General features: G+C 69.6%; 13 protein-coding genes across 13 annotated transcripts; 7 read left to right on the top strand and 6 right to left on the bottom strand.

Moving 5' to 3' along the window:
* Positions 1 to 1,696: 1,696 nt before the first annotated feature.
* On the top strand, positions 1,697 to 2,207 carry MICPUCDRAFT_68654 (uncharacterized protein; the record flags this gene model as incomplete). Its single annotated transcript, XM_003062572.1, is given in 2 exon segments — positions 1,697 to 1,972; positions 1,974 to 2,207. Coding segments are annotated over 2 exon segments (510 nt in total).
* A 334-nt stretch (positions 2,208 to 2,541) lies between these two features.
* MICPUCDRAFT_52185 (uncharacterized protein) lies at positions 2,542 to 3,641 on the top strand (the record flags this gene model as incomplete). The annotated part of the gene is made up of 2 exons (XM_003062571.1): positions 2,542 to 3,125; positions 3,170 to 3,641. 2 exons carry the CDS (start codon positions 2,542 to 2,544, stop codon positions 3,639 to 3,641), a joined length of 1,056 nt encoding a protein of 351 aa, XP_003062617.1.
* A 94-nt stretch (positions 3,642 to 3,735) lies between these two features.
* Positions 3,736 to 4,966, top strand: MICPUCDRAFT_70881 (uncharacterized protein; the record flags this gene model as incomplete). The annotated part of the gene is made up of 2 exons (XM_003062570.1): positions 3,736 to 4,365; positions 4,551 to 4,966. The coding sequence occupies 2 exons, from the start codon at positions 3,736 to 3,738 to the stop codon at positions 4,920 to 4,922; spliced, it is 1,002 nt and encodes a 333-aa protein (XP_003062616.1). The 3' UTR covers positions 4,923 to 4,966.
* Positions 4,967 to 6,277: 1,311 nt separating this feature from the next.
* Positions 6,278 to 7,074, bottom strand: MICPUCDRAFT_52181 (uncharacterized protein). The gene is made up of 2 exons (XM_003062335.1): positions 6,777 to 7,074; positions 6,278 to 6,478 (listed from the first exon to the last, which is right to left on the bottom strand). Exons 1-2 carry the CDS (start codon positions 6,954 to 6,956, stop codon positions 6,431 to 6,433), a joined length of 228 nt encoding a protein of 75 aa, XP_003062381.1. The 5' UTR covers positions 6,957 to 7,074; the 3' UTR covers positions 6,278 to 6,430.
* Positions 7,075 to 7,290: 216 nt separating this feature from the next.
* Positions 7,291 to 9,349, bottom strand: MICPUCDRAFT_42198 (uncharacterized protein; the record flags this gene model as incomplete). The annotated part of the gene is made up of 3 exons (XM_003062334.1): positions 7,291 to 7,553; positions 7,727 to 8,304; positions 8,610 to 9,349. 3 exons carry the CDS (start codon positions 9,347 to 9,349, stop codon positions 7,291 to 7,293), a joined length of 1,581 nt encoding a protein of 526 aa, XP_003062380.1.
* A 178-nt stretch (positions 9,350 to 9,527) lies between these two features.
* MICPUCDRAFT_52178 (uncharacterized protein) lies at positions 9,528 to 11,019 on the top strand (the record flags this gene model as incomplete). Its single annotated transcript, XM_003062569.1, has 3 exons — positions 9,528 to 9,569; positions 9,798 to 10,577; positions 10,765 to 11,019. 3 exons carry the CDS (start codon positions 9,528 to 9,530, stop codon positions 10,897 to 10,899), a joined length of 957 nt encoding a protein of 318 aa, XP_003062615.1. The 3' UTR covers positions 10,900 to 11,019.
* A 171-nt stretch (positions 11,020 to 11,190) lies between these two features.
* On the top strand, positions 11,191 to 13,470 carry MICPUCDRAFT_42197 (uncharacterized protein; the record flags this gene model as incomplete). The annotated part of the gene is made up of 1 exon (XM_003062568.1): positions 11,191 to 13,470. The coding sequence occupies one exon, from the start codon at positions 11,191 to 11,193 to the stop codon at positions 13,468 to 13,470; it is 2,280 nt and encodes a 759-aa protein (XP_003062614.1).
* A 19-nt stretch (positions 13,471 to 13,489) lies between these two features.
* On the bottom strand, positions 13,490 to 15,083 carry MICPUCDRAFT_68649 (uncharacterized protein; the record flags this gene model as incomplete). The annotated part of the gene is made up of 2 exons (XM_003062333.1): positions 13,490 to 13,754; positions 13,898 to 15,083. 2 exons carry the CDS (start codon positions 15,081 to 15,083, stop codon positions 13,546 to 13,548), a joined length of 1,395 nt encoding a protein of 464 aa, XP_003062379.1. The 3' UTR covers positions 13,490 to 13,545.
* A 119-nt stretch (positions 15,084 to 15,202) lies between these two features.
* Positions 15,203 to 16,009, top strand: MICPUCDRAFT_52175 (uncharacterized protein; the record flags this gene model as incomplete). Its single annotated transcript, XM_003062567.1, has 1 exon — positions 15,203 to 16,009. The coding sequence occupies one exon, from the start codon at positions 15,203 to 15,205 to the stop codon at positions 16,007 to 16,009; it is 807 nt and encodes a 268-aa protein (XP_003062613.1).
* Positions 16,010 to 17,144: 1,135 nt separating this feature from the next.
* On the bottom strand, positions 17,145 to 18,607 carry MICPUCDRAFT_21490 (uncharacterized protein; the record flags this gene model as incomplete). Its single annotated transcript, XM_003062332.1, has 3 exons — positions 17,145 to 18,089; positions 18,259 to 18,268; positions 18,330 to 18,607. Coding segments are annotated over 3 exons (1,233 nt in total), but the record flags the coding sequence as incomplete, so codon positions are not given.
* Positions 18,608 to 19,294: 687 nt separating this feature from the next.
* Positions 19,295 to 22,231, bottom strand: MICPUCDRAFT_42194 (uncharacterized protein; the record flags this gene model as incomplete). Its single annotated transcript, XM_003062331.1, has 1 exon — positions 19,295 to 22,231. The coding sequence occupies one exon, from the start codon at positions 22,229 to 22,231 to the stop codon at positions 19,295 to 19,297; it is 2,937 nt and encodes a 978-aa protein (XP_003062377.1).
* Positions 22,232 to 22,398: 167 nt separating this feature from the next.
* On the top strand, positions 22,399 to 23,373 carry MICPUCDRAFT_52171 (uncharacterized protein; the record flags this gene model as incomplete). Its single annotated transcript, XM_003062566.1, has 1 exon — positions 22,399 to 23,373. The coding sequence occupies one exon, from the start codon at positions 22,399 to 22,401 to the stop codon at positions 23,371 to 23,373; it is 975 nt and encodes a 324-aa protein (XP_003062612.1).
* A 176-nt stretch (positions 23,374 to 23,549) lies between these two features.
* MICPUCDRAFT_35884 (uncharacterized protein) lies at positions 23,550 to 25,796 on the bottom strand (the record flags this gene model as incomplete). Its single annotated transcript, XM_003062330.1, has 1 exon — positions 23,550 to 25,796. One exon carries the CDS (start codon positions 25,794 to 25,796, stop codon positions 23,550 to 23,552), a length of 2,247 nt encoding a protein of 748 aa, XP_003062376.1.
* Positions 25,797 to 26,547: the final 751 nt, after the last annotated feature.

Genomic DNA, 26,547 nt, shown 5'->3' with positions numbered 1-26,547 from the left:
ATGCGCCGGGAGAGAAAGTCCTCGAGGATCGGCGTTCACCACGCGAACGCGGTCGTATGGGGACCAGTCAGCGTAAGATGGGACGCGCCTGATCGCTGACGTCGGGCTCGATGCTCTCCAGCAGCGCGAGCGGCGGCAGCCTTCGCTCTCTCTCTCCCGCGCCGCTCGCGCCGTCGCCGCCGTCGCCGTCCGCGTCCTCGTCCCACACCTCTGGATAGTCCCCCCACGGCGCGTAAAACCCGTCCGGGACAGCCTCCGTGAAGTTGAGCGAGCACGACTGCGAGTACCGATTGGAGATGGCCGCGCCTACTTCGTCCTCCGACGACATCAGCCTCGAACTCCGCACGTCGTCGTCCTCCGTCGTGGACGAGTTCTGGAGTCCCCCACCGCGCGTGGGCGACGCCACGGACATCGACCCGCTGCTCGCGCGTCTGTGGTGTCCACGCGCGGCCGCGGCGCCTCCTCTGAGACGCGGCGGCGGCTGCGTCGGCGTCGGCGTCCCTTGGTCGTCGAAGTCTTCGCCGCCGCCGACGACGACGCCGGCGCCGCCCATGGACACGCTCATCGCGAGCGCCATCTCGGTCTCGTACCTCAGCTTCTCGCGCTCCGCCTCCTCCATCTGCTGCTGGCGCGTCGGATTCCCGACGTACTCGTACTGCTGCTGACCGACCTGGAGCGGCGGCGGCTGGTGGACGACGTTGCTGCCGAAGACGAGCGGCGTCGTCGGCGCGGGCGCCGGTTGCATCGGATGATACTGATGCGCGTATGCTGACCCCGCGGGCGGCGCGTACGTCGGCGTCGGCGCGCCCGCGTTCGCCATCGCGACGCGGCCGTTCAGGTCCTGGGGCGACGGCGGGTGCGGATGCGGCGGCGGCGGCGGCGGCGGGAACAGCGTCAGCTGCTCGTACGTCAGCCTCGGCGGCGGCGGTCGCGACGGCGGCGGCGCGGGTTCCGAGTCCGCGGGCGCGGGGCCGTCGTCGAGCTCGCGAAAATCGCCGTGCGCGTGCGAGCCCGTCGGGGACGACGCCGGCGACGTCGCCGCGTCGTCCGAGCCGGAGCCGGCGCGCGGGCTGAACGCCTTGCGATACTTCTCGCGGAGCCACGACATGGTCGGTCGGCGGACGGGGGGAGGGGCGATGACGGGGACCGTCAAGCGCCCTCCGCGCGCGGGGCGACAAATGCGACCCGTGGCGAGAAAAGCGCACGTCATCTTCTCTTCTACTCGCGGCGCGCGTCGTCCGACCTGAGAATGTTAAATGGCGACCGCGCGGGCGCGCGCGAGCGCGGCGGTCGCGTCGCGTCCGCGGCGCGTCCGCGAGGTCGCGCGCGCGGCGACGACCGCGCGCGCGGCGCCGTCGAGAACGCGCGACCGCGCGCGGTCGACGCGCGCGTGGTGGAGGACGCGCGCGTCGATCTCGACGCGACCGCTCGCGGAGGCTCCGAATCGTAATCGCCCCCGCGCGTCGTCTCCATCATCTCTCCGCGCGCGGTCTCCGTCCGACGACGACGACGACGACGACGACGGCGCGCGCGAGGACGACGCCAGCGCGTCGAAATTTTCGACGTCGTCGCGCCTCCTTCAGCTCCTCCCGCGCGTGGACGACGTCGACTTGCTCGTCGGCGACGTCGTCGTCCTGTGGCTCTACTCGCTGACGCAAAAGGTGGCGTCCGTCGCGGCGTCGTCGTCGTTCCCGGGATGGCTCGCGCGCGTCTCTCTGAATCCGTCGTCGCTGTCGTCGTGGCTGTCGGAGAGCGGCTGGATCATCGCGACGTGGACGTTCACGTCCACGTGTCTCGGCGCGTACGCCATCGGAAACGAAAACGCTCGCGCAGGGAGCGTTTTAAGCATCGAGGACGGCGAGATGCGCGAGGCTGTCCTCGGCGCCGCCAAAGGGTGGGCGGCGTGGAGCGTCCCCGCCGCCGCCGGTCTCGCCTGGCTGAGCGAGCACCAGGAGCTCCACACGTCGTTCCCGCTCGGGACCGAGCTCGGGTGCGTCCTCGGCGTGATGATCTCGTGGCGGGCTTACGTGAAGGTCATAGGGCTGATGGGGTGGTGGAGGGAAGGACGGACGCGGAGCGAGAGAGAGGAGGAGGATTGGAAGTTTTTCTTCGACGCGCTCGCCGCCGCCGCCGTCGTCGCCGTCGCGGGGGGGGTGCTCGATTTCGTCCTCGCGGGCGGCGGTGAGTGGGGGGGGTCGTCGTGGTGACGCGCGCGCGCGATGTCGCGAGCGCGTCCGCGTGGAGCGAACGTCGAACGAACATCGTGGGCGACTTCGAGCGACGACGACGCGACGCGAACGCCGCCGACCGTGCGTTTATTTTCTCCGGGACGGCGAGAAATAGTCCACCGGTCATTTGAAAGGGGACGCGATCAAATGTTGAAACCGAGTAATGGGTGAAAAACTTTTTGTTTGAACGTCGCTGCCAAAAAAAAAATCTCGGCAGTGCCGACTGCAGAGATCGTTCGTCGCGTTGACCTTCCGTCCGTCAGTCGTCCCCGCGCCGTCCCCCCCCCCGCGCCCGCGACGTCGCGCGCGCGCCATGGCGAACGACGACGACGACGGCGTCGCGGACGCGACGGTCTTCGCGAAACTGCCCGACCTCGCCGCCGGCGCGTTCGCGGAGGATCCGTCGCGATCGCGACTCGTCAAGTGGAACCTCGCGCCCAACACGCACGTCGTTCGGTTCCGGTACACGAAGCCGTTCCACAAGATGGACCCCCAGGGTTTCTTGCGCGACTTCTTCAGCAGCGAGCGCGTGCGCGAGCACTTCGTCGTGATCGACGCGAGCGGCGCGAGGCGCACGCTCGCGGAGCTCGGCCTCGACAGGGCGCGCGGCGGCCGATGCGTCGACGTGAAATTCGCGCCGACTCCGTGCGCGGCGACGTCGATGGCGCACTTCGACGCGCTCGAGTCCCAGGACGCGCCCAACCCGATCGTGCGCGCGGGGACGGAGTACATACACAAATGTATCGACGACGTCGTGCGCGGGTTCCCGGTGTGCGACCTCCTGCGCGACTTTCTCCTCCGCGGCGACGAGAGCGAAAACGCGTCGCTGTGGAGCGACGCGCAGCGCGACGAGTTCATCGCCCGAGTGTTCAGGCGCGTTCTCTTCTCCTCACACTGGTCCCCATACGACCCCGTCCGCGCGGTGCACGCCGATCCTTAAGGACTTTTGCATTCGTCTCTCTCCGCCCACCCCTCGCTTTCAATACCCGCCTACGATACCTTTCAACTCCACCACTGACGCCTTTCGACGCCGCCCCGACGTTATTCGCTTTTTCGCGCGGACGTTCGACCCTCAGACACCTCGTCATCGGCGGCAGCATGTGCCAGTACGAGGACACGCTGGGCGCGTACCTGGAGACGACGAAGGCGGTGTACAAGACGCTCGTGCGCGCGAGGAAGGACGCGTCGAGCGGCGGAAACGGCGGCGAGGGGGAGCCCGCGGCTGTGGTCGCCACGGACGTGTACGAGGTGACCGGGGCTTCGTTCGCGTCCGACGTTGGCGCGGAGGCGGGCGAGGGGACGTCGCTCGCGCTGTTCCCGAGGATCAGCGAGCAGAACTGGTGTTACCTGTGCGTGGACGCGCGGCGGAGGCACGCCACGGTGTGGTATCATGCGTTCGTGCCGTACTGGTGAGAGAGACAATTTTAGACTATTTGCTCATAGAAATCGTCCTGTCGATGAAACTTTTCTGACGTCCTCGCAACCACGACCGCGACGTCGTCCCGAAATGGGAATCAGAATCGATCCGCGCGCGCGTCTCGTCGTCGGCTCCGCGGCGATGGAGAACATCACCAAACGCGGCGGCGGTCCGCACCACATGCACCGCGCGGCGTTCGACGGCGCGCTGGACAAAAACGGCCGCGCGTCGTACGTTCGATTCGAGTTCCCGTTCGCGAAGGTCCCGTCCACCGGGGGCGAATCCGAGGCGTCGAGCGCGGCGGACGATTCTTCCGACGCGCGCGCGCGCGAACCCACCGCGCCCTTCCCAATCCGGGGCCACTTCGACGCCGCGACGCCGTGGAAGCTGGACGACCCCGCGCTCGCGACGGACGCATGGGCGCCGCAGACGAACTTCGCGCGCTTCCACTACATCATGCGCGACCTCACGAACGATCCCGCGGGCGCGAGCGGGCCTTGGGACGAGCGCGGCGAGTCCACGCTCAACCCCCAGATGGACGCCGCGGAGCGGTACTACCAGCCCATCAAAAACCACCCGCACGACGCGACGACGCCGCTGGAGAAGAAGCTCGTCCCGACCAAGGCGCGCACGCAGACGACGACGCGGTTCAAGTCGTACCAGAGTGAATCGATCGTCTCCGAGCCCGTGAATATTCGCGACCTCGCCGCGTACGTCAAGGCGCGTTCTATACACTGGTCCCCATACGACCGCGTCGGCGTGGTGAACGCCGTTCCTTAAGGACTTTTGCCCTCGTCTCTCTCCGCCTATCCCTCGTTCAATCCCCGCCCTCGACGCCTTTCAACTCCGCTTCTGACGCCTTTCAACTCCACCCCGACGTTCGCTCGTACGGAACGACCCTCAAGACGATGCGTCCTCGGTGCGCGCACGACCTCAAGCCGATGTGCTACCTCCTGCAGTCGCTGACGGAGCAGCTTCTGGACGACAAGATCGCGTTCGCGGCGGAGGAGCGAGAGGCGCTGCGGAAGGAGCTGAGGAAGAAGAGCGACAGGCTCGACGCGTACGTGCGCGCGTGCGGCGCGGACGCGCCGGAGCGCGCGGAGGAGGCGGCGGCGGCGAAGATTCAAGCCGCCGCGAGGAGCCGCGCGGCGCGGAAGCGAGCGGACGCGAAGCGTCGCGAGAGGGAGGCGAAGCGTCGCGGGAGCGCGGCGACGCGGATACAAGCGGCGCACCGGGGAAACATGGCGAGGAAGAAGGTGAAAGAGATGAAGGGGTAGCGCTCATCAACTTGTGTATCTTATAGCGGCGAGGAGATCAGATCATCCGTCGACGCCGGAACCGTTTCTCGTCCTCTTCTGTCATCACAACCTCGGACGACTCCGCCCGCTCCCGCGTCGTCGACGTCGTCACTCCTCCCATCGCGCGCGCGTCGTCATGTCTCGAGACGGCGACGACCGCGCGGTCGCGGCGGTCTCGTCCTCGCGCGACCGCGACCGCGACCGCGGCGTCGACCGGCGGCGCGACGCGCGCGGACGACGCGCGCCGAGCGGGTCCGACGACGACGTCCCGCCGCACGCGTTCAGCGCCGGCTCCATCTCCACCCCGGGGAACGGGCTCGTGACGTTGTCGTGGGGGCTCGACGCGGTGCGCGCGACGCGACGGCCGGCGCGCGCGTCCTCTCCTTCCTTCACCTCGCGCCTCGGCCTCGCCCCAACGCGTCTCCCTCGCCGCGCTGACGCGCCGCGCCCCCTCGTCTCTTCTTCCGATCGATCGCGACTCGTCGACAGCTCCCGCACAAGGTCAAAGTGCGCAAGCGCGTCGACGCGTGGCCTCTGCGCGTCAGAGTCCAGGCCGAGTACGACTTGAAGGCGCGGACGTACGACCTCGGCGCGGAGTGCCACGACGCGCTCCTCGGCGGCGAGATCACCGTGGACCTCCTTCACAGCGCGGTGGAGTACGTCAAGCGGTTCGACCTGGGCGGGTCGTCGCGGATCGCGCTCAAGGGGCGGTGCGACGTCTCGCGCGGCGGCGGCGGCGGCGGCGGCTCGTTCGCCGACCGCTTCGACGCGTCGTTCGGGTTCGTCATCGAGGCCAAGCGCGACATCGTCGGGAATGGGAGTGACGGTTCGTATTCCCGCGACGGTTCGTATCGGAATCCGATCACGACGGTGAGCAGCACGGCGAAGGGATACGACGTGCGCGCGGAGCTGCCGCTGAGTAAGGCGCGTTCTCTTATCACACCGGTTCCCATACGACCGCGTCGGCGTGGTGAACGCCGATCCTTAAGGACTTTTCCCGGCGTGTCTCTCCGCCAACCCCTCGCTCGCTTTCAATCCCGACACACCTCCCTCGACGCCTTTCAACTCCGCTTCTGACGCCTTTGAACCCCACCCCGACGTTCGCTTCGCGCGGAACGACCCCAAGCTGCTCTCGGCGGAGATGTGCGGGCACGTGTCGGTGCCGCTGCCGAGCGCGGAGTTCACCGCGCGGGCCAGGGGCGGGGGGAGGATCGCGGTCGGGTCCGGCGCGATAGTCGCGCACGTCGCGCAGATCAACGCGATCGTGAACTTGTGACGAGCGAGCGAGCGAGCGAGGCGAACGAAGAGAGCGTCGACCGACGGACGACGCGATGATTTGGTTTTCGCCGCGTGTGAAATCGTACTGTACTATAGAACGCGTGCACGATCGCCGCGACGACGACGGACGCGCTACTCGCGTCGGTCGCCGCGGCGGGCTTCTCTAACGAGCCGTCGACGACGTGACGGCGGTCGAATCATCGCTCGCGTCACCAGAATTTCTTCTCCGCCCGTCCGTACTTCGAGTCGGACACCGCCTGCGCGAGGAGGGAGGGTGCGTTCATTTTTAGGGTTAGCCATCGAGAGGCGTTCGACGACGAGCGGAGGTCGCGGCGTCGCGCGCGCGCGACGCTTCGGACGCGGGCGCTCCTCGATGGCGTTCGCGGCGAGGAGACGCGCCCCGCGCGAAGCGAAGAAACGCGCGGGAGGAGGAGGAGGAGGAGGAGGATCTATCTCGCCGCGAAGACTTCATCTCGTCTCGTCTCCACCGCGCGGAACGAAACGGAACGGAACGGACCGGGGAGAACGAACGAAGCGATCGGGCGGGGCACGCACGAACTCGTTGGTGATCCCCTTGTACATGCACCACGGGATGATCGCGCCGAAGATCGCGATCACGCCGAGGTTCTTCGGGGAGAATCGGAAACCCCGCTCCACGACCTCGCGCGCGTACGCGTTCGCCTCGACGAACTGGTTCGGCCGGACGTCCGTGGGGAGCTTCGGTCCGCCCGCCATCGCGTATCGCGCGTCTGTCGCGCTGCTCGGTGGACGATCGGCGCGCGCGCGCGCGAGGGAGTACGTCGACGGGGGGGGGCGTTCGTCGACGAGGGCGCGCGGGCTCGAGCGCGCGCGTGTCCGGTGTGAGGGAACGCGTGGGGCGACGCGACTCTTCGGGATCGGGCGCTCGGGCGGCGAAAATAATTTTTTTTGGTCGACGAGCGACGGCTTCGGCGACAGACCTCGCGAAATATTAAATTCCGCCGCCGCCAGTCGGGCGCCCGCGCGCTCTCCAGCTACGTCCACCGAAACGACCGCGCCTTCGCCTTACCCCACCCCACAGATCACGCCGTCACCGCTTCGTGACGCGCTCCACCTCCTCTATCGGCGACGTCGCGATCAAAAACGTCACCAGACCCGCCACGCCGACGGCGGTTCTCGCGAGCGCGATTCGAATTTCCCTCTCTCGCGCGTCGTCGTCCCCCGCGCCGCCGCCGTCGTCGTCGATCCCCCACTCCTCGCCGAGGCTCAAGCGCATCGCGTCGTCGATCACGGGCGCGATGACCTCGGTCGCGAGCGCGCGCGGGACGATCGCCGCGGCGCCCGTGCCGGTCACTGATGAGGCGAATCGGGGCGTCGGGCGTCGAAGAATGGCGTCGGTCGGAGTCGCGGAGGCGTCGCCGCGGCGCGGGAGGGATCGAATTCGAGGGGCGGCGCGCGGAGAGAAACAGCCTGAAACGCGACGCGCGCGGCGCGCGGCGGGCGAAGTCCTCCTCTTAAGAAGGAACGCCGCGCGCCGCGCGCGCGCGGTCGCGTGGGTGCCCGTGCTGTGATTCGGACGGACGCGCCTTCGTCGCGCGCCGCGAACTCTGAAAACGACCACAGGTCGCACACCGCGCCCGCGCTCGGCGCCGCCCTCGCCGCCGCGGTCTCGACGCGCGCGCCGCCGAGGGCGATCACCAGGTCCGCGCACGCGCCGTCCGCGTCCGTGAACGCGTACGGCGGCTTGAACGCGTACCGCGGGTGGTCGCAGACGGACGACAGCCTCGAGAGGCGTCGCATCGCGGCGTCCGCGGGGTCCTCGTCCGACGCCGTAGGAGTGCGGGTGCCGACGCCGTCCGCATCCGTCGTCGTCGGCGCGCGCACGTCGAGACCCGCGGACTCCGGGAAGATCATGTGCCCCGCGCCCGCCCACTTCGCGATCGTCTGGCACAGGCCCTCGGCGCCGCGCGCGAGGACGCCGTGCGCGTCGTCCACGAAGACGACCTGGAGGTGCCGCCGTCCCCAGTCGATGTCGAGCCGTCGCCACGTGCACGGCGCGAACGACGCGTCGTCGTCGTCGTCGTCGACGAGGGCGTCGTCGGATCTATCGGACGCGGACGCGGACGCGGACGCGGCGCGCGCGCCGCCGCCACGGCGCGACGCCGCGCGCGTCGCCGCCGCGCGGCGAGCGACGACGGCGGATCCGCCGCGCGGCGGCGTCCGCGCGCGCGCGGACGACGCCGCCATGCGCGCGCGAGCGTCTGGTCCGTCCGACGAGTCGTTCGATGAGTTTTCGTTTTCGTTTCTTTCGTTCAACTGCTGATGCTACGCGCGCGTGCCCCCAAACCCCGTCCCCCCTACCGCTCCGTCTCGCGTCGCTCGCGCGCTATCCTCTCCGCCTCCGCGTACCTCGCCTCGCGCTCCGCCCTCCTGATGAGCAGCTCGATCTTCTCGAGCTGCAGACGCTCGTTCATCACGCTGCTCTCCATCGCCTGGAGCACGTTTTGCAGCTGCCGCAGCTGCCTGCTCGACGCGTCGCGCATGGCGCGGAGCTCGCCGACGTCCGCGCTCGTCGTCGTCTCCGTCGTCGTCGTCGGCGGCGGCGGCGTCGGCGGCGCGTCGTCCTTCGGAAGCTGCGCCTCGAGCGCGTTCGCGTTCGCCACGTTCTTCTCCGCGTTCGCGATGTACGCCGCGGCGTCGAACGGCTCGCCGCGAGCCTCCGCCTCGCGCTCGGCGTGCACGCGAGCCATGATCTCAGCCACCTCGGCGTCGATCTTCGCGCGCATCGGCGCTTGCTCCTCTTCCAGTCGCTCGCTGGCTTCGATGAACGCCTGTCTGAACGCGTCGTTGAACAGGGGGTTATCGAGCGCGTCGCCGTACTTTTCCTCGATCTCGGACGACGACGACGCGGTCGGCGCGGGATCCTCCGTGGCGACGACGTCCACGTCGTCTTCCTCCGTGGCGCCCCCCGACGACGATGAAACGCCCCCGAACCCCGAGCGCGCGGACGCTTCGGCGTCGGACTCGGGCGGCGTCGCGAAAGCGCGCGAGAGGCGGCGGGGCGCGGCGGCGCGAGCGGGCGCGCGCGCGCGACGCCGGCCCGCGACGAGCGCGGGCGCGGCGCGGAGGAGCGCGACGGCGGCCGACATGACGCGCGCGATCGTGGTTTGAACGGCAATATCCAGTCTGCTGCCGCCCGGCTACGGCTGAAGACTGGACGCGGAGTCTACTTCCGTAGAGTTCGTTACCCGCGGCACGTCACTTCAACGCGCGCGCGGCACGCGTCAGACCGCGGCACGACGCGCGCGCGCGCGGACGACGGCGGCGATGGGCTGCGCCGCGAGTAAAGCGGACGAGCCCGCGAGGAAGGTGTCCTCGCGGCAGATGCTCGCGCGACCGAAGGCGCGTCGCGTCAGATCTCGCACGCGTTTCTTTCTTCTCGCCGCGTTTCTTCCGTCGTTGTTGACACGACGCGGAACGTGATCGACGGTCGACGCGACGACGACGACGACGTCGACGTCGCCGCGCCGCCCCCCGCCGCTCGCCCCGCCGCGACCGACGACGTCCGTCCGTCCCCTTCCTCCTCCACCCGCGCAGGTCCGCGTCTTGGGGGTGATACACGCGCGGTGCGACGCCAAGGATTCCAAGGCGTTCCCTCACGGGAAGCCACTGGTGGACGTCGCGGGCGCGCCGCTGGTGTGGCGAACGTTTCTGAAGGTGCGCGGCGCGAAGTGCGTGTCTAGGTGCGTCGTCGCGACGGACGACGATCGGATCGCGCGCGTCGTCGCCGCGCTCGGCGGCGAGGTCGTGCGCGTGTCCGGGAAGTGGGGGTCGCACACCGCGGCCGCGGTGTGGGAGACGTGCGAGCGCCTTCGATTTTGGTCCGACGGCGGCGGCGGCGGCGGCGGCGGCGGCGGCGCGAAGAAAAACCAAAAAAACTTAACGGCGACGGTCGACGGCGGCGGCGCGGAGTCTTCTCCTTCTTCGCCTTTCGACGTCGTCGTGTGCGTCGACGCGGACGAGGTCGGCATCGACGCGCACCTCGTCGAGCGCCTCGCGGACGCCGTCGCCGGGTCTGACGCGGTCATGGGCACGCTCGCGTGCGATCGACCGGGCCCGCCGAGCGGCGGCGGCGGCGGCGGCGGCGGCGGCGGCGACGGCGACGAGCGACGTCGTCGCGGCGTCGGCGACCGCCGGAAAGTCGGCGCGAGGTCCTACCGCGTGTCGTTCCTCCCGAAACTCTCGCGCCGGTCGCTGTCGAACGACGAGGATCGGAGCTCGCCGCGGGGCCACCTCGCGGAGGAGGCGTGGCCGTGCCGCGAGGAACGCGAGGCGGCGGCGTGCGGGCGGACGGTGAAGCGAGAGGTGGTCGCGGAGGTGCGTTCTATCTCACACTGGTCCCCATACGACCGCGTCCGCGTGGTGAACGCCGATCCTTGAGGACTTTGCCCGGCGCATCTCTCCGCCCACCCCTCGGTTTCAATCCCCGCCCTCGACGCCTTTCAACTTCACCTGACGCCTTTCAACTCCACCCCGACGTCGCTTTGTATGGAACGACCCTCAGAGCGTCCCGAGGGTGGGGACGCGCGAGGAGCTGGCGAGGGAGACGGCGAGGGCTCGCGAACTCCCGACGCCGCCGAAGGTGAGGACCGCGGGCGTCAGCGCGCGGGGCGGCGCGAGCAGGAAGAACACGGTGTGACGCGACGTGTGTTTGTGGTCGGTTGTGGGTGGGGGAGGAGTGGGGAGGCCCGGTCTTCCACAGGCACAAAGAAATGTTAAGAATCAATCTGCCCGCGCGCGCGCGATCGCGCTCGTTTTTATGCTCCGCCGTCGACGGGTCCGAGAAACCGATTTACGGGTTCAACGAGAAAATAATAAAACGAGAATTTCCGCCGCGGCGGTCAAAGAGAAGGCACCTTCGCATTCTTCTCTTCGCACACCCGCGACGCGTCGCGCACGCTCCGCGCCGACGCCCGCGGTCGTCGTCGTCATGACCGCGGCGTCCTCCGTCCCCCCCGACGCCGACGCGCGCGTCGACGTCGCGCCCTCCGTCGTCGTCGCCTCGCGCGCGAAGCTCTCCGCGGGCGCGGCGTCGGGATTGTCCCCCGATTGCCTCGCCTACTGCGCGTCGCTGCGAGTCGTCGCGTTCCTCACCGGCGACGGCGTCGACGTCGCGTCCGTGTGTCCCTCCACGGACGAAGTCCTCGCGTCCTCGCGCGTCTCCGTGAAGTTCGCCGCCGCGGGGAACGGCATCCGCGACGCGGACGTCGTCGCGGTCCAGTGGTCCGCGTGCGGACACGTGGCCAGGGGCGCGGCGACGCTCGTGGCGAGCGATCGGCGCGTCGCCGCGTGCGCGGTCGTTCGGTTGACGGACGACGGGCGGCTGCTCGTCGAGGGCGTCGCCGCGATGGAGGAGGCGCGCGTCGGCGGCGGCGGCGGCGGCGGCGACGACGGCGGCGGCGCTTCGTCGTCGTCGTCGTCGCTGCGGCAGATGCGGACGTCGCCGAGTCGCGCCGTCGTCGCGATTCTGTCGCGATCTTCCGTCGCGATACACGGCCTCCCGGGGGGCGTCCTGCTCGCGCGCGAGGACCTGCCCGCGAGCGCGGGGTCGCTCACGGCGTGCACGTGGCTCGACCCGGACGCGTGGGGCGCGCCGCGCGGCGCCGCGCTCGCGCTCGCGTTCCGCTCGGAGATTCGGATCGTCGGCTGGACCGCCGCAGCCGTCGCGCCGGACGGGGAAGACGGAACGTCAACCGACGCCGCCGCGGGGCCGTGGGGTCGACCGACGCTCTCGCGGCGCGTGCTTCCCGGCGCGGAGGGCGCGCTGCGGTCGCTGACGACGGACGCGCGCGGGAGGTGGCTGTTCGCGTCCAGCGATCAGAAGATCGTCGTCCCGACGGGCGGCGCGGCGGTGAACCAGGCGTACGTCGACGCCAAGGGGGGCACCGCGACGGAACGCGTCGCCGCGGCCGCGGCGGCGAAGAGAGCGCTTCTGAGCGCGGAGGAGCGCGGCGGCGACGCGGGGTCGGGCGGCGGCGGCGGCGACGACGCGATGCCGTTCATACGCGCGGGCGGCGGCGGCGGCGGCGGGATCCCGCGGAGTCTGATCCTCTCCGAAGTGCACGCGGCGGCGAAAGCGGCGTCGATGTTCGCCGCCGCGAGCGAGGCGAAGACGCGGCACGCGGCCGTGCACGCGGTGCGCCTGAGAGGCGACGACGTGGACGTGTGCGCGGCGCACCTTCCGGAGACGATCGGACGACCGGACGTCTTACTCGCCGACGACGGCGGCGGTTTCCCTACAGACAAAAAAGACGGCGCGACGAAGGATTCCACCCAACGCGTCGTCGTCGTCGTCGGCAGCACCGTCGCCGCGGCGACGTTCGCGGTGCTCGAGCTGTTAGACGACGGCGGCGGCGGCGATGCGAATGCGATGAAATCGTCGATGAAAATTACAGGGACGGCGTCGCTGACCGATCGACTGAAAGGAGGCGGAGGCGCGAAAGGAGGCGCGGAGAAGACGATTCGGATCAAGTCCGTCGCCGGATGGCCGCACGGCGCGACGCGGCCGTCGTGTCCGGGGGGTTGGATCCTCTCCTCGTCCGCGGACGCGGTCGGGAGAGGGTCGTTCACGTCCGCGGGGAACGCGCCGTGCGAGCTGTCGATCGCGCACTTCTCGGTGCGTCGCGCGCCGCCGCCGCCGCCGTCGCCGACGGAGCTTCCGAAGACGCCCGCGCGGTCGCACGCCGTGGAAGTCGCGCCGACGCCGATCGTCGGCGACGTCGCCGCGAGGCTCGCCGCGATCGGAGTCACCCCCGGGTCGGACCTCGCGTCGGGGACGAGCGACGACGGCGACGGCGGCGACGACGACGACGGAAGCGGAGAGGCGTCCCCTTCGCCACCCGGCGCGGTGGCGAGAGAGCTCGCGCGAATTCGCGCGCCCGGCTCGACGCCGCCGCGACCGTTTCCGGATTTCGACCGCCGCGAGATGGGCGTCGACGCGTTCATCGAGCCACCAGATGTGATCGCGGGAGACGGAGAGCGCGGGAGATTGGAGAGAACGGCGGCGGCGCCGAAGGCCCGACGCGAGGCGCCCGCGGCCGCGGCGGAGCCCGCGGCGGCGCCCGACGCGAGCTCCATCCTGAGCGCGGTGCGAGCGCTCGGGACGATGCTCGACGGGCGCATGGACAAGATCGAGGCCGCGATGCAAGCGCACGAGCGGCGGTTGCGGAAGATAGAGGCGTCCGTCGCGAGTCCATCCGGAGGGAAATAGGGGAGAGACCGAGGTTTGACTGACTCTTCGACGCAAAATGTGATACGATATCGATCTGGTCCAGCCAAGACGTCGTCAGGTCTTCTTTGCGCTCGCGTTCTTCGCCGCCCTCGCCACGCGGTCCAGCTCCCTCAGCGACAGACTCAGCCCCGTCCTCTCCCTCACGTGATTCGACAGCCGCTTCGTCCCGACATCGTTCCCGCCACCACTCGCGGTCGCGGCGTCGAACACCTCTCTCGCGGCGGCGACCACCGCGTCGTCCGCTCGGCTAAACTTGGCCGCGCCTGCGTGGGTGAAGCGATCGGTCAGTCGAACGTCTTACCGGTCAAACGTTGAAAGGGAAGCGCGGGTGAAGAGTGACGACGGGAAAAGTCCTTAAGGAACGGCGTGCACCACGCGAACGGGGTCGTATGGGAAGCAGTCTCACCGCGCGTCCGCCGCGCGAGGTTGAAAAACGCCGCCGCGTCCTTGCTCGCGATCGGCCCGGCGTTTAAGACGCGCGCGAACGCGCGCGCTTCCTTCTCCTCGAGCAGCCGCTCCTTCTCCGCGAGGAGCGCGGCTTCTCCTTCCTCTTTCTCTTCGTCCTCTTCGCCGTCCGTCGACGTCGACGACGACGACGACGACGACGACGCGAGGACGTCGAGCGATCGCCGCGCCGCGACGAGTTCCTCCGCCAGCCTCGTCCGCTCCTCCGTCGTGATGAGCCGGCTGTTGAACCCGCTCACGACGCCGTCGCCGAGCTCGCGGAACAGCTCGTACGCGACGACGCCGACCGCGTGCGACAAGTTCAGCGACGTCGGCCCCGCGCCTCCGGTGTACCTCTTCTCGCCGCGCCGTCCGCCCGCGCCCGCGCCCGCGCGCCCCGCGGTCGGGATCATGACCCCCACGTTCGCGAGCGACAGCTCCTCGTTCGTGAGCCCGGTCGCTTCGTTCCCGAACACGATCGCGACCTTCCCCTCGCTCGCGGCCACCTTGACGCGCTCGACCGCGGAACGCGCGTCGAGGATGGGGAGGTTCTCTCGCGCGCGCGCCGTCGTCGCCGCGACGAAGACGCAATCGGACAGCGCCTCCGCGGCGTCGACGCATCGCCTCGCGTCGCGAAGGAGCCAGTCCGCGTGCACCGCGAACTTGTGCGCTTCTTCGGCCAGCGGCGCGGTCGCGCGGGTCTCGGCCGGGTGCGTCGCCTTGTCCGTCGTCGCGTCCGCGGCGTCGTAGGGCGGCGCGAGCGCGGACGGCTCCGGGGTGACGATGCGCAGGTCCGCGATGCCGAAGTTGTTGAGGACGCGAGCGATGCCGCCGATGTTCTGCGGGCCTTGCGGGCGGCACAGCACGACGCAGACGTTGCTGAGCAAGGAGCGAACCTCCTCGCGCGCGTCGTCGTCGTCGTCGTCGTCTTCTTCTTCTTCTTCTTCCTCCGCGGCGGCTGCGGTCTCGTCGGCGTTCGCGTCGTCGGCGACGGCGGCGCGTTGCGTCTCCTCGTGGCGGAGGAGGAGGCGGCACGAGCGGCGGCGACGCGACGACGCGACGCGCGCGGCGGTCGGACGCGGCGTCGCGGACGTGGACGCGCACCATCGCGCGCACGCGCGCGATGGCGACGCGACGGACGCGGACATCGCGCGGCGACCGACGATCGGGCGGTCGCGATGGATGGACTGATGATGCGAGTTAACAACGCAACGACGAATTCTACTGTATCCCTAACGACAGGAACCATCAGTACCAATCGCGCGACATGCACGCGGTCGCGTCCCCGACGACGAAGGCTCTCGCGCGGTCGCCGCGTCCCCGCGCGCGCCGTCGCGTCGTCGCCGCGACCGCGCGCCGCGGCGCGGACGAACCCGCCGGCGTCCGCCGTCGCGACGCGCTCGCGGTCGCGGTCGCGCTTCCGATATCGGCGATATCGACCATCGCGTCGTCCCCCGACGCGTCAAACGCGGCGTACGAGACGTCAACGTCGTCGTCCCCGGGCGGCGGCGGCGACGGCGGTCCGTCGTCCTCCGCCGCGACCGCGAGCGAGCTGTCTGTCTACAGACGTTCGTTCAGAGAGCGTTTCGAGACGTCCATAAGCTCCGGCACGCACGACTACAGCTTTAAGTACCCGAAGGAGTCGTGGAAGCCGGACATCGTCTCCCTGAACGACGGCAAACTCTACGGCGTCGACTTGCGCTTCTCGTCCCCGACCGAGGGCAAGCTCTGCACGCACGTCCTGCCGTTCGTGGACAAGGACTCGCTCAAAGACGTCGGCTCGCCGGAAGTCGCGCTCGATCGCTTCGTAGAGTTGATCGGCGCGTTCTGGGATGAAAACGGCTTCGGCGTCCCGGGCGGCGCCGCCGGCACGGTGAAGAGCACGAAGACGGTCGTCAAGGACGGCGTGATGTACTACGAGTACGAGCTCACGAAGCCGCATAACTTGATCTCCGCGGCGGTGACGGACGGACAGCTGTACGTGATCAACGCGAGCGCGGGGAACGAGCGGCAGTGGGCGAGCGGGGAGGCGAACTTGCGAGGCATCGTCGGGTCGTTTTACGTCCCGCCTTGACCGCGGCCGCGACGCTTCGGTCGGCGGATGTGATACGTTGATCGCGACGGCGTGTGTATATTAACGGAGTTATCATATTAAGTCTCTAGCGCCGGTCCGAGGACACGCGCATGTCGCCGAGACGCAGCCCCGGGGACCTCAGCGCGTCGTCGTCGTCGTCGGCGGCGGCGTCGTCGTCCGCGTCGTCGAACGTCGCCCACGGCGGAATCACGAGCGACGACCGCCCGCCCGGACGCCCCGGCGACGCGAACGAACGCCGCGCCGCCGCGGAACCGCTCGCGACGACGGCGTCTTCGTCCGGGGACTCGTCGCCGCGGCTGTACCCGAATCCAAAGTACGCGGCGTCGACGTCGTCCGGCAGCGAGTCGTTGTCGTGCGAGTGCGAGCTGCTGCCTTCGACGTCCAGAAAACTTTTACTTCGCGTCGGCGGCGCGCGCGGATCCGTCTCGTCGTCCGCCGTCGGGTTCGCCATCTCCGTCGCGCCGCGCCGCGCGTCTTTCGCGTCCATGAGCTCATCCGGCGGCGGCGACGACGGCTTGCGTTTCACGGTCCCGCCCTTGACAGCCTTCTTCCCGCGCGCGCCGCGCTTCGTCGGCCCGGTCGGGACCTCCACTTTCAGATCGAACGTCTTCCCCGGGACGGCTTTCATCCCGTCGCGCGTCGCCGTCGCCGCCGTCGCCGTCGCGCGTTCGCCGTTCCCCGCGCCCAGCTTCGGCGACGTCCACCGCGCCGCGCGCGCGCGCTTACCCCCAGCCCCGCCGCCGCCGGCGCCGCCAGACTTCCCCTTACCACCGGAGCCGCCGCCGCCGGCGCCGGTGCCGAACTCCCCGCCGAAGCGAGCCGCGCCGCCGTTCCACCGCGGCGACAAAGACGTCAGGCTCGCGTCTCCAACCTCCGCGCGCGATTTGATCTCGCTCAGATGCGCGTGGACGCCGCCGAACCGCTTCCACGGCTTCTCCCCCGGGGACGCGTCGACGACGGAGAGACCGAACATCGCGTCCCCCGTGGCGATGAACGCGAAGCTGTCCGAGCCGCCGCCGTTTTTTTTCCGCGACGACTCCGGGTCCACGCCGCCGTTCTTCCGCGCGCGCTCCACCCTCGTCATCACCGCGCGCTGCCTCGGGTACGCCGCGTCCGATCGAAGGCCGTAGTAGTCCGCGAACGAGTCGCCCATCGCGCGGCCGAAAGCTTCGTACGACGCCTCGTTCGACGTCGTCGCCGTCCACGTTTTTTGCGCGTTGGGCGGAGAGTAGAAGGACATCTCTAGCGTGTAACACATCGCCTTGGACGCGCCGCGCTTGAGGAGCAAGTCCCTGAGCGCGTGCCTCGCGCTGCCGCTCTTGCTCGGGTCCGAGCAGAACTTGCACGCGGCGAGGGAGAACCCGAGCGCGCTACCCTCGCAGTTGAGGTCGACGAGACGAGGGAGCGCGGCGACGCGTTCCCACGCCTCCGCGGAGTCGCTCTCCTCCGGAGGATTCACGAAGAGGAACGACGCCTTCGACGTCGTGTGCGCGTGGCAGTCGATGTAAAAGTCGAGCTCCACGGTGGAATCCTCCGCGTACGTCTTCGCGAGCGACCTCACCGCGAGCAACGTCGGCTCGAACTCCGTCGGGTTCTCCCACGCGCGGTTCAGGTCCGTCCCCAACGAGTCCGTGCGGTAGTTCCCGTGGAAGCATCCGTCCGGGTTTAACATCGGGACGATCACGAACGTGACGTGTAAACGCAGCGCGACCGCGTGCGGATCATCGCTCGTGAGCCAATCGATGAACCCACGTAACGTATGCGACGAAGGCGTTTCCCCAGGGTGCACGCGGCACGTGAGCAAGATTACCTTGCGCTTGTTGGTCACGCCGCGGTGCTTATACCGCGTCTGGTCGCCAATCATCAACACGTCGCATCGACGATTTTGCACGCTCCGACATAACAGCTCTCGCGTCACGAACGGCAGCCGGCGCCGCTCGAGGTCCGACAGCAACCGCTGCTGGTGCGAGTACGAGAACGGGTACGAGTAACAGAAGTAGTACGCCTCGTCCGGTCGATCGAACACGTGCACGAACGTCATCACCGGTTGGTTTTTTTTCTTTTCGTCCGCCGCCGCCGCCGGGGTGGAGTTGAAAGGCGTCAGTTGGAGTTGAAAGGCGTCGAGGGCGGGGATTGAAAGCGAGGGGTGGGCGGAGAGAGACGACGCCAAAAGTCCTTAAGGAACGGCGTTCACCACGCGAACGCGGTCGTATGGGGACCAGTGTGACCAGAACGCACCTCTGCCGCGGACTCCCTCGCCGCCGCCGCCCCGCCGCCGCCGCGCTCCTTCTTCCCGGACTTGTAATAGAACACGTGCTTCGGGTGTATTCGCTTCCACGCCGGATCGCTCTGTGACCGCACCGTCGGGCTCATCCCGTCGCGGTACAGCGACTTGGACTTGGAGAAGTTTACGACGTGGAACACGACCTTTTGCTTGGGCTTGTTGTTCCGTACGCAAAAGTGAAACCACAGGCGATACCGCGGGTTCTCCGTGTCCGCGCGGACGTGGAGCTCATACTCGGACTCGCCGATCATCCTCGTCGTCCCGAGGTTGCCTCCCTCGAAGTCGCAGTTGAACTGCGGGCGGGAGAGAGCGAATAAACGCGGCGCGTCGGTCGGCGGGGGACGGATAACGGACGGGCGAACGACGAGACGGACGGCGTGCGAACGATTTTTTTGTTGAATCCAGCGCGGCGGGCGACGGACGGACGCGACGCACCTCGAGGACGCCCTGCGGCCCGGTGTCTCTTCCTCCGCGGTCGCGGTCTATCCTCTCCATGTTCGGCGGCGGCTCGCCGACGGAGATCCTCCGCGCGACGCCGGACGCGCCCGCGGGAGACGACGCCCCGCTGGGGCTCCCCCACGACATGATCGATCGATTCGATCGATCGCTACGGCGCACCGCGCGCGACGAGCGATCGTTCCGCTCGCCGCCTCCCCTGCCCCCTCGAGTCGGCGCCCCGCCGCGGGGTCGCGCGGGGGCGACGAATGGACGACGCGCGCGACGGACGCGGACGCGGTCGCCGCGTGAACGCCCGAGCGCGCGCCCGGCGACGCGCTCGCGGCGAGCGCGCGACGGTCAATGAGGAGGAATATCCCGTTCGGCGTCTTCGCGTGATGAACCGCGCACAGCTGGCGGTCCGGGAAAATTCTCGTAACGCCGTCTCGGGCCGACGGCGCGGACGCCCGCGCGCTCGCGCTCTCGTATCATATCGTTTACACGTCATCGCTCGCGCCCACCCCACGCCTTCTCTCCATCGCCGATCATCGCCTGAACTTAAACTTATCCGTCATCACGTAGAAATCGTTCGCCTGCTCCCTTCGTCGCTCCTCCGCGCGCGCCCTCCCGCCGCCGCCGCCGCCGCCGCCGGGCGCGCCCCCACCCCGCCGCCGCTCGCGCGGTCCCGGCGACGGCGACGCGAAAGTCTTCCTCTCGCCGTCGCCGTCCCACAGGTTCTCGTCGCGCGGGTGCAGAAGTCTTCTCTTGCGTTTCAGCTGACGCATCTTCTCCGCGCTTCCCCACGGCGGCGCGAGCGTGGGGTCCCTCGGCGGCGGCGGCGACGTGAACCCGCCGCCGCCGCCGCCGCCGCCGCCGCCCGAACCGAACGGCTCCGGCGTGTACCCTCCTCCTCCGCCGCCGCCGCGATGGGACCGCGGAGGCGTCGCGTCGTACCCTCCGCGCCACGACGAGACGTCGCGCGGATCACGCGTCGGCATCGGATCGTAACGCACGGGCGGAGGCGGTTCGTACGCGCCGCCGCCGACTCCTCCGCGCGCCGACGCGTACGACGACAACGCGCGACGGAACGTCTCGGACGGCGGCGCGACGTCGACGTCGCTCCGCCGCATCTGCGACTCCCGCACCGGGCGCCGTCCTTCGCTTCGCGGCGGGGGTGAGTACGACGGCCCCCAGTCCGCGTCGCGAGGCGGCGCGCGATGCCGAGGCGGCGGCGGCGGCGGCGGCGGCGGCGGCGGCGCGCGCGTCGTCATCGTCTCGCGCCAGTTGGCGATCAGCGACGCTGTCTTGCTCCTCGGAGGCGCCGGCGGCGCGGCGGCGACGTCGTCGCCGCCGCCGACGCCGACGCCGTGCCTCCCGAACCCGTACGCGAGCTGAGGGTCGTTCGCGTCGAAGAAAGGGGGGGCTTCGTCGTCGGCGGCGGCGCGCGCGTCTTCTCGCGGCGGCGGCGGCGACGACCGCATCGCGCGGTCGAAGCGGTCGTCCTGGAAGTAATCGTCGTCGCCGCCGCCGCCGCCGCCGCCGCCGCGGCTGTCGAGCCGCCGCCGACGACGCGCGGGCGAAAGGTCGTAATCCACCGCCGGAGGCATCGCGTACCCGAACGCGTCGGCGTCTTCGAGGTAGTCGCGCCGCTCGAACCGCTGGCCGTGATCGCGACGCGACGACGGCGGCGGCGCGCGATTCGCTTCGTCGCGAAACGTCCGCAGCGGCGACGGCGGCGTCATCCGCGGACCGTCGTCGCCCCCGCCGCGCCGCGGCTCCCACCCGCCGCCTCTCGCGTCCTCTTCCTCCCATCGCGCATGTTGATGCCGCTGCCACTCCGCGTGTTGATCTTCCCGGCGCTGCCAGTGCGGCGGCGGCATCGGTCGCGGCGGCGGCGGCGGCATCGGCGGCGGCGACGCGGCGCTCCGCGGCGGCGACGGGAACGAGGGCACCTCCGCCGCGCGTCTCGAGTCGATGACGTCCCGCTCGATCCTCTCGAGCATCAAGAGCTCGTCGTCGTCGATCTCATCCACACTGATGTGCGTCGGATGCGTCGGCCCGGGCGGAGGAGGCGCGGGCGCGTAGATCGGGTTCACCACCGGACCCCGCGGCGGCGGCGGCGGCGGCGGTTGCGGCGGCGGCGGTCGCGGCGGCGGCGGTCGCGGCCTCGGCTTCTCAGGCTGCGTCTGCTGTTGCCGATGTTGCCTCTGCTGCTGCTGCTGCTGCTGCACGTCCGGGCGCAGGAAGAACGTGAGATCCTTCGCCGCGGGCGCGGCGTCGATGCGCGCGGTCACCGCCTTGTTTCTCTCCGCCTCCCGCGCGCGCGCCGCCGCCGCGGCGCGCGCTTCCGCCTCCGCCGTCGCCGCGAGGAGCGCCGCATCCTCTCTCTCGATCGCGTCGTTCGCCGCCCTCGTCGCGGCGTCGAGCGCGCCGGCGACGGACCCGGGCCCGCGGAAGTCGTGTTCTTCGTTCGCGCGCGCGTCGCCGTCCGCGAGCGTCATCGCGGCGAGGAGCGCGCCGCCGTCGCGGACGCGCGCTTCCGTCGCCGCGGCGTCGACGTTTTCTTCCTCCGCCGCCTCGGGGATCTCCGGGCGCTCCTCCAACACCGCGCGCGGTGTCTTCAAGATCGTCTCCAGAGGCGGAAGCGTAGCGGTCGTCGTCGCGACGCGGACCGGCCGCGCGCCGAGCTCGTCGATGAGCTCGCGCACGGCGCCGCCGCGCACGCGGTCGCGTCCGCGTCCGCCGGGGCCGTCCAGGAACATCGGCGTCGGCACCTCGTCGATGCCTCCGTCTCCGCCCCCCCCCCCTCCTCCTCCCGCGAGCGTCAGGTCGTCGGACAGCGCGCGACTCATCGCGCGTCGCGCCGCGGCGTCGAACGGCGCGCGGTCGCGCTTCATCCGCGCGTCGAGCGTCGTCGTCGGGACGGGCGCGAGCGCGAGCGCGGCGCGGCAGCGTCCCGCGCGCGCGTCGGCGACGGCGCGGAACGTCGACGCGGTCGCGCTGGGCGCGCGCGGCGACGACGGGATCGGCGTCTCCACGGGCGCGATCGCGTCGTCGTCGGGTTCATCCTCCGCGGCCGTCTCCATCGCGTCGAGGAGCGCCGCGGACGGCGGCTCGATCTCGAGCTGGGGCGACGACGACGGCGGCGGCGGCGGCGGCGGCGGAGGCGCGAGGTCGTCGTTTAAGAGCGCGTCGAGTCGCGCCCGGTCGACGAGCGCGCGCGGTCGCTTCTCGTTCATCACGTGCGCCGCGAGCTCGGTCACGGGCGCGATCGGCGCGCGGGCGATCCGCGCCGCGCTCGCGGGGAGCTCGCGAAGCAGCGCGGCGAAGTCGTCGTCGCGCGGGCGCGCGGGCGCGTCTTTTTCTTTTTCTCTCTCCTCGTCGTCCTCGCGTCCGGTCTCCGCGGAGGACGCGGTGATCTGCGAGCTCGTCACCGCCTTCGCGCGCACGTCCGGGACCGCGACGTAGCGGATCTTCGACATGTTGGCGGCGCGGTGGGAGTGCGGGAGGCGGTCGCGCGCGGGTGGGACGCGCGCGCGGTCGTCGTGTGTGGCCCGCGGCCCCTCGAGAGACAGAGCTGTTTGAATTTTATTAGGGTTACGAGTACAGGCTCTCTCACTTTCCGAAGCGCCCCCGCACGCCGCACGACATGCCGAAGAAGGCGCGCGTCAACGACGACGCGGCCGGCGCTTGGGGCTCCGTGACGGCCGCCGCCGCGAGCACTGGGATGCTTGGGGCGGCTTTTGAGGCAAACTTCCAGAGCATCGCACGACAGGGACAAGGGCTGGCTACACCCGTGCTCGAGTCGTTGTTGAAGTTTTCGGCTGAAGGAGGAGATATGCCTGAGTTTGGCCCCGGCGGCCTCGATGTGGCCATCGCGGCCTTGTACGAGCATGACGAGCAATTTATAGGAGCAATGAGAGGGATCGTGACCCATGAGAAAGATATCGTGAAAGCGGTCGAGTGGTGGACGAAAGCCGCGGAGAAGGGGAACGTTCTTGCCCAGGTCAGGCTCGCGAACTGGTACTGTGCGAATCACGACTACCTCAAGTTCGAACACTTCGTGGCCTTGGCCGCACTCAACACACCCATCGGGGACAAACAATATGATGCCAAGATAACCGACGCGTTGGAGAACCACACGAGCAACATCACCACAAAGCGGGAGGGCTTGAAAGTAATACGCGACATGTACGGCCTCAACATGGGCGACGACGTCGTTGAAGCTTTCGCCGCGCCGATGACGTGCGCGCCGCCTCACGCGGCCGTGAACCTGACTCACCACATCGCGAAGTGCTTCATGAACGGCATCTACGGCATCAAAAAGAACCTTCAGATCTCCAAAGACTACCTGAAACTCTCCGCGAAGCTAAAAGGCACCAAGAAGTACGTCGAAGCCGACCTCGAGAGGCTCCGCGGATGCGCGAAATGCGGAGGGACCGGCGCGTGGGCGTGCGCGCTCTGCAAAGTCACCCGGTACTGCTCGAAGGAGTGCCAAGAGTGGCACTGGTTCAACGGCGACGAGCCGCACCGCGATCATTGCCCGCGCGCGGAGACGCCATCCAAGTACGCCGAATTGAAGAAGATTACTGCCTTCGATTTGCAGATTACTTCTTTCGCTTAGAAATGAAACGAACGCCGCGGCGCGAGCGGACGAGAACGAGATCGAGAACGAAAAAACTTTTCTTTTATGAATGCATGCAAGCTGTATGACGCTCCGCGCCACCCCCAAGTCGATGTCCACCGTCCACCCATCGACGCGGGGTGACCCGATCGCGGGCGAGACGAACGCGCGATCGATCACCGTCGACTCCCCGCGCGCTGCCTCTGATTCCGCCCGCGCGCCGGCGGCGCGGGCGCATCCTCCTCCTTCTCCGGCGCCGCCGCGGCGGCGGCGGCGGCCGCCGCCTTGGCTTTTTCCTCCGCGGCTTTGATCTCCTCCACCTTCTTCCCGAGCTCGTCGGACGCGGACTCGAGCGTCTGGACGCGATCGACGAGGTCGAAGCACTCGATCACGTCCCCGGGCTTCCACTCGCCCCACTCCGGGTCCGCGCCGACGCCGCACTCCAGCCCGCTCTCGACCTTCTTCACCTGGTCTTTGATCCTTCGCAAGGAGCCAACCTTGCCTCTGAACACCTCCTTGCCCTTGCGCGTGACGCGCAGGTTGGCTTTCATTCGGAGCTGTCCTTCCAAGACGAGGCAGCCCGCGACCTTGGAGTTCCCGCCGCCGAACACCGCCTTGCACTCCGCCTGCCCGACGAACACCTCGTCTTGCACGCCCGAGAGTTTCCCTTCCATCGCCGCGCGGACCTCGTCGACGAGGCCGTAGATGACGTCGTACGCCCTCACCTCCACGCGCTGCTGCTTCGCGCGTTCGGACACTTTGTCCGACAGTGGCGTGTTAAACGCGAGGACGATCCCCTCGGACGCCGCCGCGAGGTCGATGTCGCTCTCGGTGACTTCCCCGGCGGCGGCGTGAAGGAACCGAAGGACGACACGATCGCGCGGGAGCGCCCCGAGCGCCGCCTTCACCGCCTCCACCGACCCCGAGACGTCCGTCTTCACGATCAAGTTGATCGTCTGCACGCCGTCCTCGTCGTCCTTCGCCGCGCTGAGGTTAGACAGCGACACGCTGTTGCCCTCGATGACGTTGATCCGCGCCTTCTCGCTGCGTTTCACGGCGGCGTCCCTAGCCTCCGTCTCCGTCTCCGTCACCTCGAACTCCTCGCCAGCCATCGGCACGGAGCCCAGCCCCATGATCTGCACGGGCGTGGACGGGCCCGCCTCCTCGAGCTTCGCGCCGTACGCGTCCGTGATGGCGCGCACCTTGCCCCAGCTCGCGCCCACGAGCACGGCGTCGCCGATCCGCAGCGTGCCGTTCTGCACGAGCAGCGTCGCCATCGCGCCTCGCTGTTTGTCCAGGTACGCCTCGACGACTGTGCCTCGCGCGTTTGAACCCGGGTTGGCGACGAGCTCCTCCACCTCCGCGGTGAGCGCGATCGTCTCCAGGAGCTGGTCGATCCCCATCCCGGTCTTCGCGGAGACGTTGATCATCGGCGTCGTGCCGCCCCACTCCTCGCAGACGACCTCGAGCGCGGCGAGCTCTTCCTTGACGCGTTCGGGGTTGCCGCCCTCTTTGTCGCACTTGTTGATGGCGATGATGAGCGGCACGCCCGCGGCTTGCGCGTGCGACACCGCCTCTTTCGTCTGCGGTCTGACGCCATCGTCCGCGGCGACGACGACGATCGCGACGTCGGTCACGCGCGCGCCTCGCGCGCGCATCGCGCTGAACGCCTCGTGCCCGGGCGTGTCCAAAAACGTGATGTTTCGCTCCGATTCGCCGTCGTCGCCGCCGATGGCCGCGGACACCTGGTACGCGCCGATCGCCTGCGTGATCCCGCCAGCCTCGCCCGCGGCCACCTTGGCCTTTCGAATGTAATCCAGAAGCGACGTCTTCCCGTGGTCGACGTGGCCCATGATCGTCACCACCGGCGGCCGCGTCTCGAGGTCGTCCTCGTCCTCCTCCTCGTAAAACGACGTGAGCTTCTTCGCCTGCTCCTCCACGCCAACCTCCCCGGCGTCCATCCACTCCTGGTCCTTCGCCTCGCACACCGCGATCACGGTCTCTCGGTCCAGAACCTGCCCCATCTGGATCGCGATGCCTTTCATGAAGAGCACCTTGATCAACTCCGCCTGCGTCGTCGCGAGCTCTTCGCACAGATCCTCCATCTCGAGGCCGTCGGCGGGGATCTCCAGAATCTCAACCGCCGTCGCCTTGTTCGCCTCCGCGTCCGCGCGCCTCTGCGCCGCGCGCGCAGCCTTGCCCGTGCGCCTCCGCGAGACTTGATCGGACGCGGACGCGTCGGAAAAGCTCCGGCGCGGGCGGCCGTTGCCCTGGCGCTTGTTCTTCCACGCCGCGGCGCCGCGGCCGCCGGGGGGCGAGTTGGCGCCGAAGCGACCCGCGCCAGCCGTGCGACCGCGGCCGCCGCCTCTTCCGCCGAATCCGCCTCTTCCGCCGCCGCCGCCGCCGCCCCAGTCGCCGCTCATCATGGCGCCGCCGCCTCTGCCGCCGGCGCGGCCGCCGGCGCTGAACGTGCGGCCGCCGCCGCGGCCGCCGCCGCGGCCGCCGCCGCGGCCTCCGCCTCCGTCGAATCGCCCGCCGCGTCCGCCTCCGCCGCGGCCGCCGCCGCGTCCGCCGCCGCCTCTTCCCCCGAACGAGCGGTTGTCGTCGTCCGCGGGCGCGGGCGCGGTCGTCTTCACGAGCTTCCCGTTCTCGTCTCTGACGAACCGCGTCTTCGTCTTCGGCGCGTCGGCGTCCGCCGCGCGGACGACGACGCCGACGCGGTCGGCGTTTCTTCCCGAGGCGAGGCGCACGCGCGCGAGGAGCGACGAGGCGCGCGTCGGCGCGATCGCGACCGCGCGTCGCGCGCTGAGGGTCGCCGCGTGGGTCGTCGCGCGGGACGTCGCGACGGGCGCGCGCGCTCGCGCGCCGAGCGCGGCCGTCGAGCTCATCCTACGTCTCTCTCGCTCGGATGGATAAAAGGTGTTGTCGCGAAGAAAGCAGAAGCGCTAACCTCGACGTCGTCGTCGTCGTCGCCGCGCGGCCTCCTCGCGGGGTGGCGCTCGAACGACGCGGGGTGCGCGCGCGTTCGCGGGGGGGAAGGGCGTTCGCCTCTCCTGTGCTCCAGCCTTCGCGTGTCGACGCTCCCTGTGGCGCGACGGTCGCAATGGCGTCGACGTCACCCCGCGTCGCGGGAATCGTCCGTCGCGTCTCGCTCTCTTTCGTCCGGCGGCTGCG

This window comes from Micromonas pusilla (genome assembly GCF_000151265.4).
Source record: "Micromonas pusilla CCMP1545 genomic scaffold MICPUCscaffold_12, whole genome shotgun sequence".
NCBI lineage: Eukaryota > Viridiplantae > Chlorophyta > Mamiellophyceae > Mamiellales > Mamiellaceae > Micromonas > Micromonas pusilla.
The sequence above is the reverse complement of the archived record's forward strand: the minus strand, read 5'-3'. Positions and strand labels throughout refer to the sequence as shown.